Raw genomic sequence first — 23,831 nt, 5'->3', positions numbered from 1 at the left:
TAATTCCTCTCTCACACTTCACTCCCTCCCTCATAGACACCTCAACTCCCTCCCTCACACTTCACTCCCTCCCTCACACCTCAACTCCCTCCTTCATAGACACCTCAAGTCCCTCCTTCACACCTCACCCTCCTCCCTCACACTTCACTTACCTCCTTCATTCCCTCACACCTCACTTCCTCCCTCACATCTCACCTCCCTCACTCACGCATTCTCTCATAATTCGTTCAGATACGATAAGTTTCGCTCGATCTGGGAGACTTCCAGGAAAAATGATGCATATTTATTGGATTCTGGTTCACGTGTGGGAGTTCTTGGTCTATATCTGCCTGACCTGGATGTATGCAGTCCTCTGTGTACGAAACAATATGACACATGACTTGAATTACCCAGATCCAACATAACCTAATCTAAGAGGGCCTGAGATAACCTAACTAGAAGTAACTTAAATTAATCTTACCTAACCTATAACTTAACCCAGCCAGGTATAACTTATTCTAACCTTACATAACTTACACATCCTAATCTAAGTAGACCTAACTTACCCTACCCAGATGTAACTTAACCAAACCAAACCAAACCTAACCTAACCTAACCTAACCTTACATAACTTACTCATCCTAATCTAAGTAGACCTAACTTACCCTACCCAGATGTAACTTAACCAAACCTAACCTAAACTAACCTAACCTAACCTTACATAACTTACTCATCCTAATCTAAGTAGACCTAACTTACCCTACCCAGATGTAACTTAACCAAACCTAACCTAACCTAACCTTACATAACTTACTCATCCTAATCTAAGTAGACCTAACTTACCCAACCCAGATGTAACTTAACCAAACCTTACCTTATCTAACCTAACCCCAGTGAACCTTACCTAGTATTTTATTACCCCAGGGAGTAGCCACCTTGCCCTGTCAGTTAAGAGGGAGAGCGGAGATTGGAAACCCTACATATAATACCCAGTTTCTAATCTGTTAAAGTGGATTGGTGACAGGAAGGACATCCAGCCATAAAACTTGCTACAAATTTATCTCTCTCTCCCTCATACCTTATCTCTCCCTCATACCTTATCTCTCCCTCTCTCTCTCCCTCCCTCCCTCACACCGTATCTCTCTCTCCCTCCTTCCCTCACACCTTATTCCTCCCTCCCTAGACACCATGACACCTAATCTAACCCGACTTAATCCAACCAGAATTAACCTAACCCAACCTAACCACAAGACCTAACTGACCCCAAATTAACCAGACCTAACTTAACCTACGCTAACTAATCCTAATCTAACCAAACCTAATCTAGTTTATGTCAGACACTGCAGTTCACTACACAGACCAAACCAGCGTCGGGTGTAAAGACCACCAATAACGTCTACAGGCTCTGGCGCGCTCTGGTTCTCTAGCGAAAATAAATTGAGACCTGAATCCAAGTCTTAACCCACTTAGCAATGTATAACGCAGACCGTGATATAGTGGGCAGTCGGGCTGTAGCGACCAGTCAGAATTTTTATGGGTTTACACGTTATACGGATCACCTGAAGATTGGGCACCCTAATTTTCAGATAAATAGATATACACACACGAACTGATAGATAGATAGATAGATAGATAGATAGACAGACAGATAGATAGATAGATAGATAGATAGATAGATAGATAGATAGATAGACAGACAGACAGACAGACAGACAGACAGACAGACAGACAGACAGATAGATAGATAGATAGAACATCGTCTACCACATCCCCACAACAGGTTCAGAAAACATCTCACCTCTCACATTTTCCTATCAAACTGAGGCACCAGAACAATACCCCCTAAGTCTTACCTGCCCTGATACCCTCTCCACCTGGGTACTGTATCGTGGGTATTTCCTCTCTTCAGTAACTCCTATATCCAATAAGGAACATCAATACCTCACAGAAACACAATAAAGCTGCTGTAGTTCTGCTAGTAAGTCAACTGGTGTCGTATACAGATGAGGTTCGAAGATTCAGATGGTTCATAATGTGAGGTATAAAGGTTCGAAACTTCGTCCTGTTGGGTACGGAGCTCATGCAGTTTTATTCCTAGTTTATCAGATTAATATTCCATTAATCTTGTTATTAATTTAAATCTGTGGAGGATTCACTAGTAGATAAACACCTTCCTTGATCCATAACACTCTGAAATAAAGATTCATCACATATCACTCTGAATGAAACACGAAGAATGAAACACTCTTGAATATAAAACTATTTATTGCTGAACACAAACATTATAAAATATCTATCCAACTCTTACGCAAAAATCCACACAAAAAACTTTAAAAATATTCCTATACAATATTTTCTGTAAGGCTAACAATAATATACTTTCTAGTTCAGTGTGTAAATCCAACACCTCGTATTGTAAAAGACCCACATGTTAAATTTTCCTTAACTGGAGATTATAAGAAAGTGTCTATATGTCTGACTAAATTAACGTCCTCAAAATGGCATCAATACTGTACTGAGACTCTACCTTGACTAGACACGTTCACTTTGCATCAGTTTAAGGGACAAAATCTAACAGGGTCTCAGTAGGCAATATGAGGGTTGTATCAGCATTTTTGTTTGACCTACAACTACTGTATATAATGGCTTATGTCTCGTTACTATGGCTGTTTTAGGCCGCGCCAGTCATTTTATTCACTTTTTAATATGTCTCAAGTCATATCCAGTGTAAACGTGACACATCCCGCATCACGTGAAGATTAAGCAGACTAGTTTGTTACACCTGGTGATTAAGTACTCTTACGCTACCTCGGGGGATAGTTTATGTTATGTTAGCGTTAAGGTGTTTTTAATCATCAGGGGAAATAAACTGGGGTGCTTAATCTTCAAGTGCCTTCATTTCCCAATACTTACTCGTCAACATATCATTTTCACCCTTATTGTAATCGACCAACCTGACATTTTCCCGATAAAACGATTTAAATACATCTATGAGTTGTAGATTAAATTATAACGTGAAAAATTTTAAAAACAAAAAAATTCCCCAAAATAAAAATCAATGCTTGAAATGACAGGATAAAAGTATTTAATAAAATACAAAAACGGAAAAAATATTGATTCAAGAAAATTTTACCTGTGATTGCTGGTAAGAGGAGGTGAAGGTCCCATAATTAAGGTACAGGACAGGTGCAGGCTGGTGCGCTGATGCAAGGCAGAATACAGGCTGGTAGGGCGACACATGCAGGGCAAATACAGGCTGGGGAGGAGAGATTGGGTGAGGCAGGCAGGACAGATACAGGCTGGCCAAGACACAGGCAAGTGAAATACAGGCTGGTAGTGACATAAGTAGGTCAGTTACAGGCCAAGTTACAAGCAGGTCAAAACAGGCTGATAGTGATGCAAGCAGGTCAAAACAGGCTGATAGTGATGCAAGCAGGTCAAAACAGGCTGATAGTGATGCAAGCAGGTCAAATACAGGCTGAGAGATATAAGCAGGTTAAATACAAGCTGACAGTGATGCAAGCAGGTCAAAAACAGACTGAGAGAGGGCTAATACAGGCCAAGAAAGACTCAAACAGGTTAAATACAGGCTGAGAAGGGTACGGGCTGCAACCAGAGGCATTTTTTTCCTCCTAGGAGAGACAAGGTCGTCATCAATCTCCACCAACCAGATAAATTAGAAACGTTGGGGGGCGAAGGAGATTGTGAATGTTCCTGTCCGTCCTGGGGAAAAAAATGGCGCTCGAGAAGAAGGTGCAACACTGTCTGCCGCTGTAGGAGGAAGACTGTCTGCCGAAGAAAGATTGTTTAATTTCAGGAGTAAGATTGTCTGCTGGTGTCTGGTGTAGAAGTAAGATTATCTGCTGGTGTCTGCTGTTGGTGGAAGACTGTCTGTTGGTATCTGGTGTAGGAGGAAGATTACCTGCTGGTGTAGAAGTAAGATTGTCTGCTGGTGTGGGAGGAAGACTGTCTACAGGAATAAGATTGTCTGCTGAAAAAAGACTGTTTGCTCGTGTCTGCCATGGAAGTAACACTGTCTGCTCGTGTCTGCCATGGAAGTAACACTGTCTGCTCGTGTCTGCCATGGAAGTAACCCCTTGAGTACGATATCTTAAACCTTTACAGACGATAACCAATTCCTATGAGCAAAATGGCATTGTACTCAAGGGATTAAGTTATCTCACTGAAGGGGTTAAATTATTATACTCAAGGGTGGGGGAAGGAAGGAAGGAAGGAAGGAAGGAAGGAAGGAAGGAAGGGAAGGAAGGAAGGAAGGAAGGAAGGAAGGAAGGAAGGAAGGAAGGAAAGGAAGGAAGAAGGAAGGAAGGAAGGAAGGAAGGAAGGAAGGAAGGAAGGAAGGAAGGAAGGAAGGAAGGAAGGAAGGAAGGAAGGAAGGAAGGAAGAGGAAGGGAAGGAAGGAAGAGTTACCCAAGAAATGTAGAAGAAGAAGAAAGGAAGTTACTAAGGAATGCAGAGGGAGGGAAGATGAAGGAAGGAAGGAAGGAAGGAAGGAGAATTAACCAAGACAGTAATCATCAACCTTAAGTGTCCAGGTAAAAAAAATAAAAAATAAATAAATAAATAAATAAATAAAAAAAATTTCAATCTTAAAAAAACATGAAAAACGGAACAATTATATACAACACCTACATCAAAAATATATATATAACAAATTGCACATAGTAGTTTTTTATAATATAGTAATATAATGAGCATACATTATAGATATATAGTGTTATAGAGGGTTATATAGCTCAGATGCTGGCTAGATCGGCTTAATAGAGTGAGTGGGGTGAGGTGGGGTGAGGTGGGGTGTGAGGTGGGGTGAGGTGAGTGGGGTGGGGGTGGGGGTGGGGGTGTAGTCTCAGCCTCCCAGTTACTGTATATAAATAACTTAAGAGTCTTTAAGTATGCAGAGTCGCCATGATCTTACTCACGGATGCACTAATGATGTGTTACGCTAAATGAAAATCAGAAATAATAGGAACAAATGAGAGAGAGAGAGAGAGAGAGAGCTGAAGTTGTTGCAATATGCTAATACTTTTGACGGCTGAGTCGACGCCGGAATTGCCAACTCCCATGAAAGAATTTAAAGTGGGAGAGCATAAAGAAGATGAACTAATGTAACTACAAAGGAACTCTGAGGTCGTTGTGTCTGAAGGATCGTGAAAAATTCATTTGAACCAACAGGCGGGTGAAAAGCTTAAAATATTTCAACAACCGGATATTTAATTTACTTTCTAGATGGAGGATTTGAAACCAAGATAACCGGAGAGAAAGGAAAAGAAAGAGAAGCCATGTTTGCGATCTTCTGAAGTTATCCCTGGGAACAGAAAACGAGCTTGACGCTAGGGATAACTGATGTAAAATGAGTTCCAAGTACAATAACGTCTGGCGGAAGGAGGTACATCACAAACTCTTCCCTAACTAATTAAACACAACTGTTATCAAGAGGTCATATCACACGTCCCAAAGTTGGCAGGGTATTGTTTTGCGAGTGTGTGTGTGTGTGTGTGTGTGTGTGTGTGAATATGTGGGGAATGTATGTGTGTGCGTGTGTATATGTACAATATGTCAAAAAGACGTCAAGAGTGTGTTTATGGGTCCAAACATCAGTCTCATGCTAACACCAAAACACTAAACACACACACACACACACACACACACACACACACACACACACACACACACACACACACACATACACACACACACACACTCAAGGCAACTGTCGAGTCCCTCATATACCCCGTCAATAAACACAAACATCAACACAAAGGTGGAGTTGTTTACACAGGGAGTTGATATGAATAGAGGGAAGGTGAGGCAATGTGTGTACCTAAATAGATGAAGTGTTGAGGAGAGTGAGGCAAGGGAAGGTGTTATGGTGAGGCAAGGGAAGGTGTTATGGTGGGTGAGGCAAGGGAAGGTGTTATGGTGAGTGAGGCAAGAAGCAAGTAAGGGTGTGGGAGGATAATGTTTACATCGTTGAGAGCGTCTGGTAGTGAGGGCAGAGGGATAACAAGGTGTTGGATTTAAGTATGAGTGACGTGTTTCAGAGGAGTGACACAGGAGTTACAAACATGTGGGTTAGGGACATGTGTGTGTGTCTCAGAGACGTGAGTGACGTGTTTCAGAGGAGTGACAGACATGTAGGTGACTTGTCAAGAGAGACTATCTCTGCTAGACCTATGGGAGCTGATATGTAGAAGACAGTGTGAGGGTCAGCCTATGATGCTGACCATGAGATAAATGAATCCAAGAGATCACACCTGGGTGGTCCTGGCGAGCAAGAGAACGAAACCCACGCGTGTACGGGTATAACGTGCGGCAATTGGTCCTTATCCACTATGGCGTCTTCTACTGACCCTCAAACAACAGTTTGGTTAATGTTAAGTTGGTGAGTGATGTGTGGGAGGGCAGTGGTGGTAGGTAATAGCGGACACCATGATGAGCAAGAGCCAATATGTGCATGGTATACCCGTATAAGCGTGGATTCTGCCAGACTGCTTTTAGGGGAGCAAATGATCGCTGTTCATTACCGTTGTTCATCTTGTTGAGGCGTCCCTGGACCGTCCAGCACTACACACCATGGATTATGCTGAATACAAAAATAACAACATTATCTACACTGCTCTTCCTATGGCACTATATCACGACTTAGTAGTTCCTTATGTCTGTAGAGCTACAGTACACGATGGTCAACTAATGTGTCTGAGGGAGGTGCTCGGACCTCGTCTTGACATTAGAAGTGAGCTGTTGAAAGGCTTCTGAGGGAATATTTGGCGCTGGTGCCGAAGGGGTCCGCCAGAGTGCCACTTATAGTGAAGATGGAGCAACGTGGAGTCTTGGGGTAGATGGAGGAGTTAGGTCGTTGGAGGTCAGCCTCGGGCTCAGGTGCGGTAGAGTGGGACTCAGACTGTTCACTTTTCTGAGTAGGAGAGGTAGCGTCCTGACCACTGGAAGCTTCGGGTTGGAACTTGGGACTGGAGGTGTTTGTACCCGAGTACCCATTTGTGTCGCTGACCTGGGCCAAATGCTGACTCGAGGACTCCTCGTACAAACTCCAGGAGTCATAGTTTGGGGCCTCCAGGCGATCACAGTAATTGAGCTGACTAGACGAGACAGACTCCGAGAGAGACGACGACGCCATCTCCTCCTCGACGGATCTCGCTTCAGGTAGCCTCGAGGACGAGTAGTTACCATATATGTCACTCTCACGACGACTCGAGCGGAGTATGGCGTTCAGTCTGACTTGAAGTTCATCTCCGGCGGTGGTGCGACTTTCCGCCCTCTTGTTAGGGGACAGGATGCCTCTAAGGGCGTGAGGACCCGCCTCCTCGCGGGATCTGACGAAGGAGTGAGAGGCAGCCAGGTTCTCCTCCACTCTCTTAGGGCAGCGGAGAAAGATGGGTTCGACATGTTTTATGTGGGAGGTCCCCGCTGACGGCGTCGACTGAGACACCACCTCACTTGTCGACACGAAGGCACTCGACTCCTCGTCCTCGACACTGGGAGAGGCCAGGTGTGTCTCACTGCCTCTACCTCCACCTTCCTTCTTGACCTCGCAGGTAGAGGAGGTGGAGGAGGGAGAGGAAAACAAGGAAGAGGGAGAAGAGCAGGAGGGGGAGGAGGCCACTGAGGGTGGGCCATCTGTGTGAGGCACATCAGTAGTGTTGTTGTTGACGGCCGCGATGATGGCCACCTTGGACACAGACGACGATGATGACGTGGAGGAGGACGAGGAGGAACTTGACGACGAGGAAGAAGAGCGAGTCCGTTCATCACGTAGCGACGCTGACAACCTCTGGCGGGACACACGAGCCCTGGGGAGAAACACACACCATTATCACATTATATACACAGGCAGTTTTTTTACTCTCCTGTGGACGAGAGGCAGCCACCCCCTACCCCAGCTACCCCCTACCCCAGCCACCCCCTCCCCCAGCCACCCCCTTCCCCAGCCATCCCCAACCCCAGCCACCCCCTACAGCCCCCTACCCCAGCCACCCCCCTCCCCCAGCCACCCACCTTAAACATTTTCCTCATTATTTGAATTAAGCAAGACAAAATTATTCCCCTTACAAGAAACAATTACCAACAGATGAGCTTAATTTTAATAATGAATCTAGACGGAACAAGATAATACTATGTCTTTAACCTGAAAAAAGTGACACCACCTTGTTACCACCACCGCCAAACAACCTTTATCTGATAGGAGGCTATACTGTTATATACTGTTAATCAGAATGTAATCAGGAGCCACTATTTGAACACTATAAAAAGGTTGTTTCTGCTTATTCACAAGACCCGCCAGCCACTGTATCAGGTGAGTTCTGGAGATTGTGCTTGATTGTGCTTGTGAGTGGGAGTAGGTGTGTTCGAGTTTACACACGCGTGAGGTGGTAAATGCTTGCATATATGAGTGGTGCTTGATAAAGTAGTGACTGCCATAACCAGTAGAGGCAGGTACAAATGACTGTTGCAAGCACGTCCTACCAATTTTGGATTTTAAGGATGCATTTTACATGATAAGAATCTTGAGAAATTTACAAAAGCAGTTGATTTTTCTTTGCTTGCCAGTGATTGCGTATCTATAATGCCGTCAGCTTCTGAAGGATCCGCCCCGCCCCCCTTCCCCATCCTCTTGCAAGCACATTTACATTCTCAAACACGCTTTCACAGGCACAAATAAAATCTGTCTGGCCCTGCAAGTGAATATGTGCTTGTGTTAGTCTGTGCTTGTGGAAGTAAATGTTTATGTAGGTGCATATTTGCATGAGGCCTGAGAGTGAGTTCTTGGATGAGTACCTACAACCAAGAGTGCTTGTTTACGTGAGTGCGTGCTTGAGTCAGCTTCCCCGGACAGCTCAGTACATTTCACTGTTCCATTCGACAAACGTTCCTACATCACCTTTACTGTGGTGGATTCCCTGCTGCTGTATGCCACTCAAGCTTTGTGGCAAAACACCAAACATTGTTGAAAGTCGTCCAGTTTTTATTGGAACTTTTTTTAATACAGTATATATATTTTTTATTATACTGTACTCTTAAATTTCTACTTTTTTTGGAAACTTTGGTCAGATTTATTACTTTTCCTAGATTTTCTGACTTTATCTGTATATGTTTTTAACCCACCCCCAAAAAAACTTTTCATAATATTTTTCTTTTTAAAAATGTCTAACTTTCTAGACTTTATTGTAAACTTTCCTCCACTCATTCGAAACTTTTTGTAATCTTTCCCATTCATTTAATTTTTTTTTTCATTCTCAAAGTTTGTTTAGGAAAAGTTCGGATTCTCATTAACTCATAAGATAAATTTTCCTCGTAATTAAAGATGAAAGAAAGCGTCTAATTGGTTGGCATATGGTAAATAAAGTCCAGAATGGCGCCCATATTACACCAAGACTTAACTACACTAATGCTAGTAGTAATGATGGTAGTGGTAAGGTGTGTGTGTGTGTGTGTGTGTGTGTGTGTGTGTGTGTGTGTGTGTGTGTGTGTGTGTGTGTGTGTGAGGCACGGGGGCAACATCTATGTTTGGGGAACTCTGAACCTGTTTGACTTTGACTGTGTGTGTTGTGGTCTCTCTCTCTCTCTCTCTCTCTCTCTCTCTCTCTCTCTCTCTCTCTCTACAATGTTAGGGTCTATTACAAAACACACATTACAAGCAAGACCAATCATGACACAGATCCTCTGAGGTTACACCAATCACGGCACAGATACTCTAAGGTTAGACCAATCACGACACAAAATTTCTAAAGGTTACACCAATCACGACACAGATTCTCTAAAATTACACCAATCACGACACAGATCCTCTAAGGCATGAGGGAGAGAGAGGATGAGGAGGAATGAGGGGGAGAGAGAGAATGAGGAGGAATGAGGAAGAGAAACGATGATGTTGGGGAGGAGAGAGAGGGCTAGATTGGTTAGTTTGTCATGAGACTGGTGTGACGCCTGACAGGGGTACATGAGAGAGGAGGAGGAGGAGGAGGAAGGAAGAGTAGGAGGAGTAAGAGAAGATGAAGGAGAAGGAGGAGTAAGAGAAAATGAAGAGAGAGAGAGAGAGAGAGAGAGAGAGAGAGAGAGAGAGAGAGAGAGAGAGAGAGAGAGAGAGAGAAACATTAATATATATATATATATATATAGTTTTATATCACAAAGTAAACATCATTTACCTTAATACAATTGTTCTTAATAAACTTTGTATATATAATTCGATCATCAAATCTCCCCTTTGCGTCATCAGTGTAGAGAAGCTGTAAGATTTCTGCGTCAGCTCACAGGATTATGTTCAGATCTGACGCAGCTGTACCAGTGGCTGTGGTGGTCTGTCTGTCTGTCTGTGGTGGTCTATGTCTGTCTGACTGTGGCGGTGTCTATCGGGACTGGGGCTAAACATATCTATCCCTGAGGCTAACTTGTCTGTGTAATGGCTCTATCTATCTCCACAATACAGAAAGGACCTCCCCCTTCCTTGGAATAAACTCACCCAAGACCTCCCCCTTCCCCAAAAATGGACTCACCTAGCGACTCCCCCCACCACAGAATGGACCTACCCGAAGACACCCCTCCCCTCCCACCCCAACGACTCGTAAACAAAGCGTTATGGCGGCGTTCAGACCATCTTTATTCACTTCCCTCAGGCACCAGAAATTCCGAGAACCTACAGATTTTACTTGTTGCTGAGAAAATCTTACCAAAGTATTTCCTGATAGCGGTTTATGCGTGGCGCTTAAAGGTGGGGTTCTGGGCGAGGAATTTGGCAGAAAAGTTTTAGTAGTTTCGCACTGGGTGAAAGTTTGTACAGGGTGTTTACAAATTCCCTTGATGTTTGAGTTTACGAGTCACCAAACCCACGCCCACTACCACGCCCACTCACGCCCACTACCACGCTAACCCACATCCCAGGCATTCCCTTCATTACCTTCTTGTTCCCGTATCTATTTTAAAAGCATATTTAAACTATCTTAACTATGTGTTACGTCAAGGAATATTAAGTCGTTCAGGAGATTAAGCATTCCACCCTATTACTACTATAATAATAACAACAGTAAAGTAATCTAAATAATATTAACAATGTAAATAATGTAAATAATAATATCAATGTAAATAATAATAATAATCATAATAATAATAATAATAATAACAACAATAATATTAACATGAAAAACAAGCAAAGAAGAAGAAGAAGAAGACGCTAGAGAAGAATTTAAAACCCCTATTAATTATCAACCTAAATACAGTACATTCTTAAAAGCATTATGACCCGTAACTTAATTAATCTATCAGACTATCAACAATTCACACCTACCAACTGAGTATAATTAGAAGCATAATATCACCAATGATAAGAATTGTAACCGTAATCAACAAGGCTCCCGCTCTATCTGTTGCAAGGCTGTTGAGAGCAATGCAATCTTTCTGTTCTCTCAGACGATTCAGCCAAGTTCGTATATGCAGTAGCTAAAACAACTATCTGTGCAGGTGGGGGTCGATATGCTCCGAAATTGTGACTAGTGACAGCCCTCCGTGTGACTAGTGACAGCCCTCCGTGTGACTAGTGACAGCCCTCCGTGTGACTAGTGACAGCCCTCCGTGTGACTAGTGACAGCCCTCCGTGTGACTAGTGACAGCCCTCCGTGTGACTTGTGACAGCCCTCCGTGTGACTAGTGACAGCCCTCCGTGTGACTAGTGACAGCCCTCCGTGTGACTAGTGACAGCCCTCCGTGTGACTAGTGACAGCCCTCATATACCAATATTTATCGTCCATGGTCTCATATTGTTTCCCACAAAGTATACACAGAGAGTTGTTTTAGCTACTGCACAAATGGAACAATGGCAAACGCTTAAACCTGGATTATCCAACCTAACCCTTAATCCTGCTCCCTAACTTACTAGAGGGGGTGTTAAAAGCAATATTACCCAGCAGCACAGTAATCCTTTTCACCCTATAATGTAAACTTATCCATTTATCCATAATTATTAATAACACAATGGTGAATGCTTAACCCCGGATTACATTGTGGATTATGTGTTGAAGGTAAACTCATCTTGTTCCTGTTCTCAACCTGTTTAAAACCACCAGTATTTAATACCATCGTTCATGACATCCTCACTATATATTTAATCATCAGGTAAAATAAACTAGGGTGTCTAATCTTCAGGTGAAAGAAATTGAGGTAAAATAAGCTGGGTTGTCTTATCTTCAGGTGAAATAAGCTGGGTATGTTTACTCTTCAGGTGAAATAAGCTGGGGTGTATATAATCCTCAGGTGATCCATTTACAGCTGGGCAGGTAATGTAGGTGGGAATATATTTGAGGATTACTGCATTATTCAGCTCATCTGCATAACTAATACATTAATGCAGTTTCATGAGCCTTATACAATTACGCTTACACACACTAGACAGGCAATTACACACCGATCCAGACAGGTAGACAAATAGACAGTAATATTAGACAGGGAATGTAAGGTACAGACACTAGACAGGCATACAGACAGACAGGCATAGACAGGCATTCGGACACATATGGACATAGAGACGCATTCGGACATACAGACATAGGGACGCAGAGACATAGAGGCCGACAGCCATACTGCGACCCAGGTACATCAACAAGAGGTCGGGGGAAGGAGGAGGAGGAGGGGGGAAGAGGAGGAGGAGGAGGGGGAAGGAGGAGGAGGAGGAGGAAGAGGAGGAGGAGGGAAGAGGAGGAGGAGGAAAGAGGAGGAGAGGAGGAGGAGGAAGAGGAGGGGGAAGAGACATACTGTAAACTACTGAATCAACAATACCAGGAACATGTCAGCCCACCTCAGCACGGCCCCAGCGACACACCAACCCGCCCTTCACAAGTATCAAGTCTGCTGGAGAAGATCATGATTTAAGGGCCTCGTGGATAAGGTCATGATTTAAGGGCCTCGTGGATAAGGTCATGATTTAAGGGCCTCGTGGATAAGGTCATGATTTAAGGGCCTCGTGGATAAGGTCATAATTTAAGGGCCTCGTGGATAAGGTCATGATTTAAGGTTTTATGGATAAAGTCAAGTTATTGCCAAATTAAGTTAAGTTATCAAGTTACCTGTAAGTTAGGTTAGGTCAAGGTACTGTAACAGGTATCCCCCCCCCCCAGATAGCCCCTAAGTAACACAAGTATCCCCCCAGGTAACAGGTTATCCCCCAGGTAACACATGTAACCCCTAACCCACCAGGTAACATATGTAACCCCCCACCCACCCCTCTCCACCAGGTAAGGCACATTCAGGTACAGAGGCGCCGCCGGTAACCCAAGGTCACTATAATGGACGCCATAATGTGTATAATGGCGGACTGTGCACCACTTACTACACCATCTTCTCTTTAAACCAGTCCTGTGTGTGTGTGTGTGTGTGTGTGTGTGTGTGTGTGTGTGTGGAGGCTGATCTCACCACCAACGTGATAATACACACCCAGAGGCCACGAGAGATTGAGAGATCTGGCGAGGATGATGGAGGAGGAAGAGGAGGAGATGGAAGAAGAGGAGAAGAGGGAGGAAGAGGAGAAGAAGAGGGAGGAAGAGGAGGAGAAGAGGAGGAGAAGATGGGAGACTAGGAAGAAAGGAAGAGGAGGAAGAGAAGAAAAATTACACTAAAGGTAAACAAAAAAGAAAAACCAAGAGAGAGAAGAAGAGAAAGAACAGAGAAGGTGTAGGAAAAGAGGATGAAAACCTAAAGAGAAAAGAGAATGAAATAAAACAACACAAGACAACACAACACAAAGCAACACAACAGAACACACCACACTGCAACACAAGACAACACAACACAAAGCAACACAACAGAACACACCACACTGCAACACAACACAACAGAACACACCACACTGCAACACAAGACAACACAACACAAAGAACACACCACACTGCAACACAAGACAGCACAACACAACAGAACACACCACACACAAGACAACACAACACACCACACTGCAACACAAGACAACACATCACAACACAACAGAACACACCACACTGCAACACAAGACAACACAACACAAACAAGAACACACCACACTGCAACACAAGACAACACAACACAACAGAACACACCACACTGCAACACAAGACAACACAACAACAACACACCACACTGCAACACAAGACAACACAACACAACACAACAGAACACACCACACTGCAACACAAAGACAACACAACACACCACACTGCAACACAAGACAACACAACACAACAGAACACACCACACTGCAACACAAGACAACACAACACACACTGCAACACAAGACAACACAACAGAACACACCACACTGCAACACAAGACAACACAACACAACAGAACACACACACTGCAACACAAGACAACACAACACACCACAATGCAACACAAGACAACACAACAGAACACACCACACTGCAACACAAGACAGCACAACACAACAGCACAACACTGCAACACAAGACAACACACACACCACACTGCAACACAAGACAACACAACACAACAGACACACACACTGCAACACTGAACACACCACACAACACAAGACAACACAACACAAAGCAACACAACAGAACACACACCACACTGCAACACAAGACAACACAACAGAACACACCACACTGCAACACAAGACAACACAACACAACAGAACACACCACACTGCAACACAAGACAACACAACACACCACAATGCAACACAAGACAACACAACAGAACACACCACACTGCAACACAAGACAGCACAACACAACAGAACACACCACACTGCAACACAACACACCACACTGCAACACAAGACAACACAACACAACAGAACACACCACACGCAACACAAAGACAACACAACACAACAGAACACACCACTGCAACACAAGACACACATCACAAGACAATCAAGAGAGCAGAAAGAAAAAATTGACTAAGACATTGAAACACAGACACAAGGAGAAAGAGATGCCCCCGATTGCTCCACTTGACGACACAGCAGGAGAGTCAACCACAAGACCTGGCGGAGCTTCAAAGGGCTGGGGAGAGTAATAAGTTAATAAGGTTAGGTTAGGTTGGGTTAGGTTGGGTTAAGTTAGGTTGGGTTAAGTTAGGCTAGGTTAGGTTAGGTTGGGTTAAGTTAGGTTGGGTTAAGTTAGGTTGGGTTAAGTTAGGTTGGGTTAAGTTAGGTTGGGTTAAGTTAGGTTAGGTTCAAGAGGCATGACCCCAGCAGCAGGAGACATAGAGAGAAATAAAAGTCTCTACTCCTCACCTCAGGAGGCTGGAGGTGGCGTTGTCCTCCATAATATCAAGGACGACCTTCCTCATCATCCTCACCAGCTGGTCCACCACGAGGTCAGCAGCGGCAGCTTCCGGACAGTTGCAGCACCTGGCCCTGGGCACGGAGGTCATGCGGCCCTGTACGGTGTTGCCCTCAGGGTCCTGGCTAGACACGTACTCTTGGTTCAGGGGCCCACCTGTAGGACCCACACACGTCAGAACCACAGTAATAATAATAATAATAATAATAATAATAATAATAATAATAATAAAGTGAAATGTTGACAGACTCCTGTAAGTGTGCATGCAAAAGAGAGAGAGAGAGAGAGAGAGAGAGAGATAACATCCAGGTAAAAATACACTTGACTGCACTAATTCCACCTAAAGCTAACCGCCTTAATCAATCAAATCATATCAATCTTCATTACCAAAGACCTAACCTAACCTAACGACCTAATCCCACGTTTATTTTTTCAATTCATTTATATTTTAAGTGATTTTTTTTAGCTCAATATACCTGTGTTTGTCCCTCACTCCCTGACTGACTGATAAACTGATAGAATCTTCTCCCCTGCATGCCTCCTGCCGCTCCCACCCCCCTCTCCTCATTGCACCCCCAGCTTTATAAAAATCAAGGACTGTAACCCGATAATCTTGACTGTAACCCGATAATAAATAACTGTAACCCGATAATTTCTGACTGAAACCCGATAACTCCTGACTGTAACCCGACAACACCTAACTGTAACCCGATAATTCCTGACTGTAACCCGAAAATCCACCTCTGTAATCTAACCTACGTCATGAATTCTGTAACCTAAAAACAAAAACCCCACTTATTGACCGACAGCAATAACTACAGTATCGACATTACCGCCACTGTAACACACTCAATAATACAGCCAATCAACGCACGCAGAACCAATTACAGTCGGATACAAAATTTGTCAACAAAAACGAAAGTTAATTTAGAACATCAGTTTAATTTCGGAGTTACAATTTTAGGTAAAAAAAAATTATTTAAATCTTCGTTTTCTTTATAGAGTGAAATTAATATTTTTTGAGTTGTTTATCATAACTTGACTGTGATTGGATGGGGATTGGTGGAGTGATTATGTGATTGGTGGAGTTTGGTGGAGTGATTATGTGATTGGTGGAGTGATTATAGTGATTCTGTGATTGGTGGAGTGATTATGTGATTGGATGGTGATTGGTGGAGTGATTATGTGATTGGTGGAGTGATTATAGTGATTCTGTGATTGGTGGAGTGATTATGTGATTGGATGGTGACTGGTGGAAAGATTATGTAATATTCTCACGTTAATATAACAGATGTGAATAAAATTTAATGCACCTGAGCAAATTACCTGACCACTTGACCTATTTTCAATTATCATCGACATTAAAGTGAACTTAGCGTGACCTGCCTTGACCTCACACTAATTATGTAACTGTAAAGTTGACCTCACATGACCTGACCTCATGTTATGTTTAAAGCCGACCTTATATTATGATCTGACCATCGAATTGTATTTTGTCTAAAGGATATTTATACGTTATTAACTGTTCATCTTCGTGTTGTGGAATAATAATAATAATAATAATAATAATAATAATAATAATAATAATAATAATAATAATAACAATAATAATATTGAACGAATATTTAAGGTTTGCTAACATTGGTGAACGAATTATGGAACTTGGCCCCCACTTTTTTTTTAAATAACTGACCTACAAAACACCATTAATTACTAAGACAACATTCAGAGCGAGACGAAACACCCAATTAACTGAGCAAATTTTCCACTGAGGTTTGAAATAATTGGTGGACATTGAGATGGAATTACAAGACTATGATCAATTTGAGACGAATAAGATGACAGAATTAGCGGGAAGTTGTCGAGTCGTACTGTAAGAGACAAGGGTTGCTTGTAAGGTGTCTGAGACCGGCTAATGACAGAAAGCAATATTGAAAAGTTTATTCTCACTATACTGTACATTCATACATACATATATACACATACATACATACAAAAATTCGTTCATTCATACATACATGCATAAAAAATTCGTTCATTCATACATACATGCATAAAAAATTCGTTCATTCATACATACAGGCATAATTAAAATTTTCATTCATACATACAAAAATTCGTTCATTCATATCTACAAACATAGACAAAAATTCGTTCATTCATACATACATACATATTGTATCATCTATGTATACTATAACTAGACCAGGATGTTCATTTGTGTTTGAATGTGTGTGTTTGTATAACGAATTGTATCAAAGTTTATTTTCAGTCCAGCTTCGTGTATATTTTTGTGTTTGTTTGTCTGTGTTTGTTTGTTTGTCTGTTTGTTTGTTTTACCTTGTGGGTCTTGTGTTTTAGTTTGTTATAAAATGAAACTTTATTTTTTTACGAGGGTTCAATGTTATCCCTTTATTGATGTATGTATATATGTATGAACGAATTTGTTTATGTATGTACTTATGTATGAATGGATGAACGAATTTTGTATATATGTATTAAGTACTGAGAGGCGAGCATGCTGACCATTACACCACAGGTCGCCACCATCACCATCATCACTACCACCACTACAACCATCACCACCATCACCATCTCAGGTCACTTGTCGACGCCTCAATCTGCCTCCCCAAGATGAAGTATTCTGGGCCGGGAATTACCAGGCGTCTTCAAAGAGCATCAAGTAAGGTGATGAACTCTGATTTAATATGTTGTCGAAATTGTGGTGTGTGTGTGTGTGTGTGTGTGTAGAGAGAGAGAGAGAGAGAGACCTAGTGTATGCCTGGAGGAATCTGACGAGAGACAACACCTACCTGAAGAAGGACCCAGTGTGGCGGCAGCAGCAGCTCGTCGGAAGCGTACCCGGGCCACCTCCGCCTCACCGATGGTCAGCTGAAGGAGTAAACAAAGAGGTCAATGCCCCGCCCACCACAACCACGTGACTTTGTTTACATAATAACACTTAGGCTGTGAATACCTCCCCCACCTCTCTTCCTTCACCTCCTGTCCAATGAATGAATGAATGAATGAATGAGAGAGAGAGAGAGAGAAACACCCTGTCTTCTACACCTCTCCTCCCTCACCCTCTCTCCCTTCCTCCCACCCCCACCCATCCTCCCCCTTCCTTCCCTCCACTCCCTACCTGCCCTTCCTCCCACCTCCAGTACCCTCTCCTTCCTCCAACCCCCCCCCTCCTTCCTTCACCATCAATATCTCAACACCCGGAAGGAAGACGCTTGTCATCTTGATATACAGGTAAATGATCCATCCCTCTTACCTGTCTATTATATATATATATCCTAATCCTTCCTCCTACATTACAAACAGACAAACAGACAGACATTCGTATACCATATATAACAGGTAACTTAGTAAACCACTTTCTAATCTTCACCCATCAGTTGAGGAAATAATTTATCGTAAGAGTGTTTAAGAATCCCCCCCCCCCAAATCCCCAGGTGAGACTCGATAAGATACAGGTAATCTGATCTCCCTCCTCCCTGGCGCTAAAGCTCTTCCAGGTGAGTGAGTCTTGCCACCTCCACCACCTTATTCACACACAAATTCCACCAGAGTTAACTTCACCTGAGAATTTCCTCCTGGACACAAAATTCTGCCCAAGTTTACAAAAAAATACAAAAATTAGGAAAAAATAACAAAATAATAACCAAAATAACAAAATAATAACCAAAAAAACTAAATAATAACCAAAATAACAAAATAAGGGCAAAAATAACACAAAGTTACAAAGACATAAGTACAATATTTTTTTTATATAATTATATATCGTTCAATAACAGTAAAGCATATGGAAAAAAATTAATAAAATCACTTATAATAACTAGAATTATTTAAAAAAACTTATCTCATTTATAAATACAGTACTCGTATGTTTTTATTTTATTTTATTTAGTTACGTCAGGCATCCCACACTGAGCAGCTAATTGATCCAGTCTGTGTTTACCTTCCCAGTCCTGACTCTCATGACAACCTCGCGTCGTTAATTAAACCAAAAATCAAACAAAAATTAAACCAAAAATTAAACAAAAAATCAACCAAAAATTAAACCCCAAATCTACCAAAAGTTAAACCGAACACAATCTTATAACGACGGATATCATTTATTAAATTTTATCTCGTCTCTTAAAAAATAAATTATCTGTACCTCAACTATAAGCTCCCCCTCTCCCTCCTCCTTCTCTCATCTTCTCTTCTCCCCTCTCTCCTCCCCTTTCTTCTCCTCTCCCACCCCCTTCTTTCTCGCTTTCCTCTCTCCTACTTGGACCTTGTTCCCTAGTAGTATAAGGCGATATAAGGAGCACCTGACCTTGTACCCTAGTTATATAAGGAGCACCTGACCTTGTACCCTAGTTAAATAAGGAGCACCTGACCTTGTACCCTAGTTATATAAGGAGCACCTGACCTTGTACCCTAGTTAATAAGGAGCACCTGACCTTGTACCCCTATATATGAGCACCTGACCTTGTAAAGTTAATGAGCACCTGACCTTGTACCCTAGTTATATAAGGAGCACCTGACCTTGTACCCTAGTTATATAAGGAGCACCTGACCTTGTACCCTAGTTAAATAAGGAGCACCTGACCTTATACCCAAGTAATATAATGATATAAGGATAACCCTGACCTTGTACCCTAGTTAAATAAGGAGCACCTGACCTTGTACCCTAGTTATATAAGGAGCACCTGACCTTGTTGCCTAGTTGTATAAGGTGTAGCTCCAGTAGGGGAGGTATGACGGGCCGGGACCTGTTGATCCTGGGGGTGGTCGTCTGGCGCCAGCTGGGCTCTCGTAGGTGTGCCCTCATCACCTCCTCCCCGCCACACAACCTCTTGAAGTACACGTCTATGGCATCCTCCACCTGGTAAGTGATGTAGGGTTAGGTTAGGTTAAGTGGTGTAGTTTAGGTTAATTTGTTATTGCTCTCTCACATACATATACAGGAAAATCGACACACATACATGGAAGACATCTACACACACACACACACACACACACACACACACACACACACACACACACACACACACACACACACACACACACACACACACACACACACACACACAGTTATTAAAATGCAGTATAATTTTTTTCACCTTTCATTCTCTGGCTCAAAGACCTTTCATCTCAACCCGACAGGCACCATAAATATACATAGACTAAAACACACACACACACATACACATAAACACACACACACACACACACACACCTGGTGTCGCGTCATGCAGGTGTGTACCAAACATCTGCATAAAACATCTGTGTATTGAATTTCATTTGTTGCCGCTGGAATATTTTTTAGAGGCAAGAATATTTAATATTTTTTAGGATAATTTTTTATATTTTTGGATTATTTTAAGTCCCCCCCCCCCCAAAAAAAAACCACATAGATAATTTTATTTTAGTTGATTATTAAAACACCTTAATTTTACCTGTAGGGGATAGGTTAGGTTAGGTTAGGTTAGGTTAGGTTAGGTTATATCCACCATCTTCCAGGAAACATAAAACACCTCTGATTTCAAGTGTCTGCCCCCTCCCCCTCTCTCTCTCTCCTTCACACACAAAACACAACTACCAAATCACCTTGTTCAGTACCTCCAGACGCTTCATACAGCACAGTAATTCAGTAGTTTTTCGTGAGTAACTTTAAACAATGTTGCCAAATTGTTAAGAAGAATTTTAAAGAATGTTCCCTGGAAAAAAATAAACTCTGAACTTTGTGAGAAAAAAGAACACACATATTAGGAGAGAGAGAGAGAGAGAGAGAGAGAGAGAGAGAGAGAGAGAGTTACATATTCTCCCTTAAAATATCACAATATTCCTAAATTCCCAATCAGATTCCAAAGTATTCCAGTATTCCCATCAGAGCGATACTATTAGCTGCAGAAAGTTGGGAATATTATAGGGACGGAGTTCACACACACACACACACACACACACACACACACACACACACACACACACACACACACACACACACACACACGACCGCCGTCTCTCCAACACAAAAATATCGCCAAACCCTTTACAACGATGCCAAAACCAAGTTGAGGGAACAACGACACCTTCAAATATGGCTGGTGATGCTGATGGGTGTGGGGAGGAGGGGAGGGGGAGGGGAGGGGGGGAGGAGAGGAGAGAGAGAGGGAGGGGAGAAGTTTGAGAGGGGAGAGAAGAGAGAAGCCAGTGGAGAAAAATAAAAAGGGGAGAATGAGGGAATCCATGTTAAAAGAGGGAGTGAGGGGAGTAGGAGAGAGAGAGAGAGAGAGAGAGAGAGAGAGAGAGAGAGAGAGAGAGAGAGAGAGAGATACGACTGGGATAGAAGAGGGGGAGGGAAAGATATCAGAGGGGAGAGGAACCGAATGAAGTGGGAAGAGAAGAGGGGAAATGGAAGGACCTGACAAGCGACTAATTGAGGGGAACTGAGAAAAGGAAAGAGAGGGAAATGAAGGAAAGTGATGGAAGGTGAGAGAGGAGAAAAATGACACTAAATGAGGGGAAGAATGAAAGGTAAGAAGAGGGGAAATGATAAAAAAGGGGGAAGAAACTAATTGACGAAAGATCAGAAGAGGAAATGAGGGGAATTGAGGGGACGTGAGGAGTTCAAATGAGGGGAAGTAATAAGAGAAGAAAGAGGAAAGGAGCTGATTTCACCTGAAGTTTAGACACCCCAGCTTATTTCACCTGAAGTTTACACACCCCAGCTTAATTTACGTGAAGCTTAGACACCCCAGCTTATTTCACCTTATCCTCCCTTAAAATCCCTTAAGCAACACACAAACCCCCTTAATATAGGTCCAAAACCCCTTAGCCGACCCTAAAATCCCCTGAAAATACGAAGAACAAATTCTCCCTTTATCTTACCCTTAACTTAAGAGACTTTATGAGAGGTAGGTGAGGGACTGAGAGGTAGGTGAGGGACTGAGAGGTAGGTGAGGGACTGAGAGGTAGGTGAGGGACTGAGAGGTAGGTGAGGGACTGAGAGGGAGGTGAGGGACTGAGAGGTAGGTGAGGGACTGAGAGGTAGGTGAGGGACTGAGAGGTGGGTGAGGGATTTCGTAAAACTGCCCACACACACACACACGTAACATGTAATAAATCAGTGTATTCACTCCCAGTAAACACTGCTCCCTACACTGTCACTATGTTGAAATGAACTGTAGTTTGAGCTGATCCCCATCTAAGTTACTATATGTCTTATTTGTGTCACTTATGTCACTTGTATATTATTTGTAATTCGTAACCCATTCCCCAAATATGTAACTGTATATTTTCAGCCTTCTGGCTGCCAAGCTCTTTCAATAAACCGTTAATTATTATTATTATTATTATTATTATTATTACACGTACACACACGCACACACACACACGTACACACACACATCAATCGTGTACGGATGGGGAGGGTGAGGGTTTGTTGTGTATAAAAGGTCACTAATTCAGGAGTGTGGAAAGGGGAAGGGAGGGAGGGAGGGAGAGAAAGGGAGAGGTGAGGGGGGAAAGAATGGGAAGGAGGGAAGAGGATGGGAAGGAAGGAAATGAGTAGAAGACCTTCCTCCTCCTCTCCTCCAGAAGAGGATGGGAAGGAAGGAAATGAGTAGAAGACCTTCCTCCTCCTCTCCTCCAGATCTCTCTTCCCCCTCCTCCTCACCCCTCTTCCCCCTCCTCCTCACCCCTCTTCCCCCTCCTCCTCACCCCTCTTCCCCCTCCTCCTCACCCTTCCCTTCCTCCTCACCTTCTTTCCCTTCTCTCACTTCTTCTCCCTTCCCTCACTCTTCCCTTCCCTCCCTCTCCTCCCCCCTTCATCACCCTCAGGTAAGCCGCAGTAAAAAGACGAAGAATCAATCTCTCATTCACAAACTTGAGACAGCACACAACCTACAGCATCTGGGAGGGGAGGGGAGGGGGACGGGGGAGGGAGGGGGGAGGGGGAGGGGACGGGGAGGGGAGGGGAGGGAGGGGGCTTAAAGACGACCACTACTATATTTACCACATGATCTTTCTTCTTCTTCTCTCTCTGTTCCCTTATTTTTCATCTAGAAGTGTGGGAGAGAGGAAGACAAGAGAGAGAGAGAGAGAGAGAGAGAGAGAGAGAGAGAGAGAGAGAGAGAGAGAGAGAGAGAGAGAGAGGAGAGAGAGAGAGAGAGAGAGAGAGCGAGAGAGAGAGAGAGAGAGAGAGAGAGAGAGAGAGAGAGAGAGAGAGAGAGAGAGAGAGAGAGAGAGAGAGAGAGAGAGAGAGAGAGCCAGGGTCCTCTCATACCCCCAGGCTACACTACACGGTGGAAGCCAAACGTGACCTACGACCCAGTCAAAAATAACTTAATTGAATCATATTCCATCCTGCAAACACATAAGAGAACGGCCAGGTAAACAATTTGGCGACATATTTAACCTGGGAAATATAGGTGAGGAGGGGGTGTTAGGGGGAGTGGGGAGGATACATTGGTGGGGGGGGAGGGGGTACCGTGAGGTGAAAATCTACCCCGGCAGCTGTTACACCACTCAAGGTTCACAACTAGA

At 43.1% G+C, this 23,831-nt stretch overlaps 1 protein-coding gene across 1 annotated transcript in view; it reads right to left on the bottom strand.

Annotated features, from left to right (window-relative positions):
• Positions 1 to 4,841: 4,841 nt before the first annotated feature.
• LOC121877930 (uncharacterized protein DDB_G0271670-like) overlaps positions 4,842 to 23,831 on the bottom strand; it is a 91,089-nt gene continuing 72,099 nt past the window's right edge. The window contains exons 4-7 of the mRNA XM_042383892.1: positions 19,999 to 20,169; positions 18,104 to 18,182; positions 15,242 to 15,446; positions 4,842 to 7,805 (exon numbers count right to left, since the gene is read on the bottom strand). Of these exons, the coding sequence (XP_042239826.1) occupies positions 6,725 to 7,805; positions 15,242 to 15,446; positions 18,104 to 18,182; positions 19,999 to 20,169 (1,536 nt within the window). The 3' untranslated portion in view covers positions 4,842 to 6,724. The remainder of the gene's footprint in view (positions 7,806 to 15,241; positions 15,447 to 18,103; positions 18,183 to 19,998; positions 20,170 to 23,831) is intronic.

This window comes from Homarus americanus, unplaced genomic scaffold, assembly GCF_018991925.1.
Source record: "Homarus americanus isolate GMGI-L3 unplaced genomic scaffold, GMGI_Hamer_2.0 scaffold30620, whole genome shotgun sequence".
Classification (NCBI taxonomy): domain Eukaryota; kingdom Metazoa; phylum Arthropoda; class Malacostraca; order Decapoda; family Nephropidae; genus Homarus; species Homarus americanus.
This window is presented reverse-complemented; position numbering and strand designations above follow the sequence as displayed.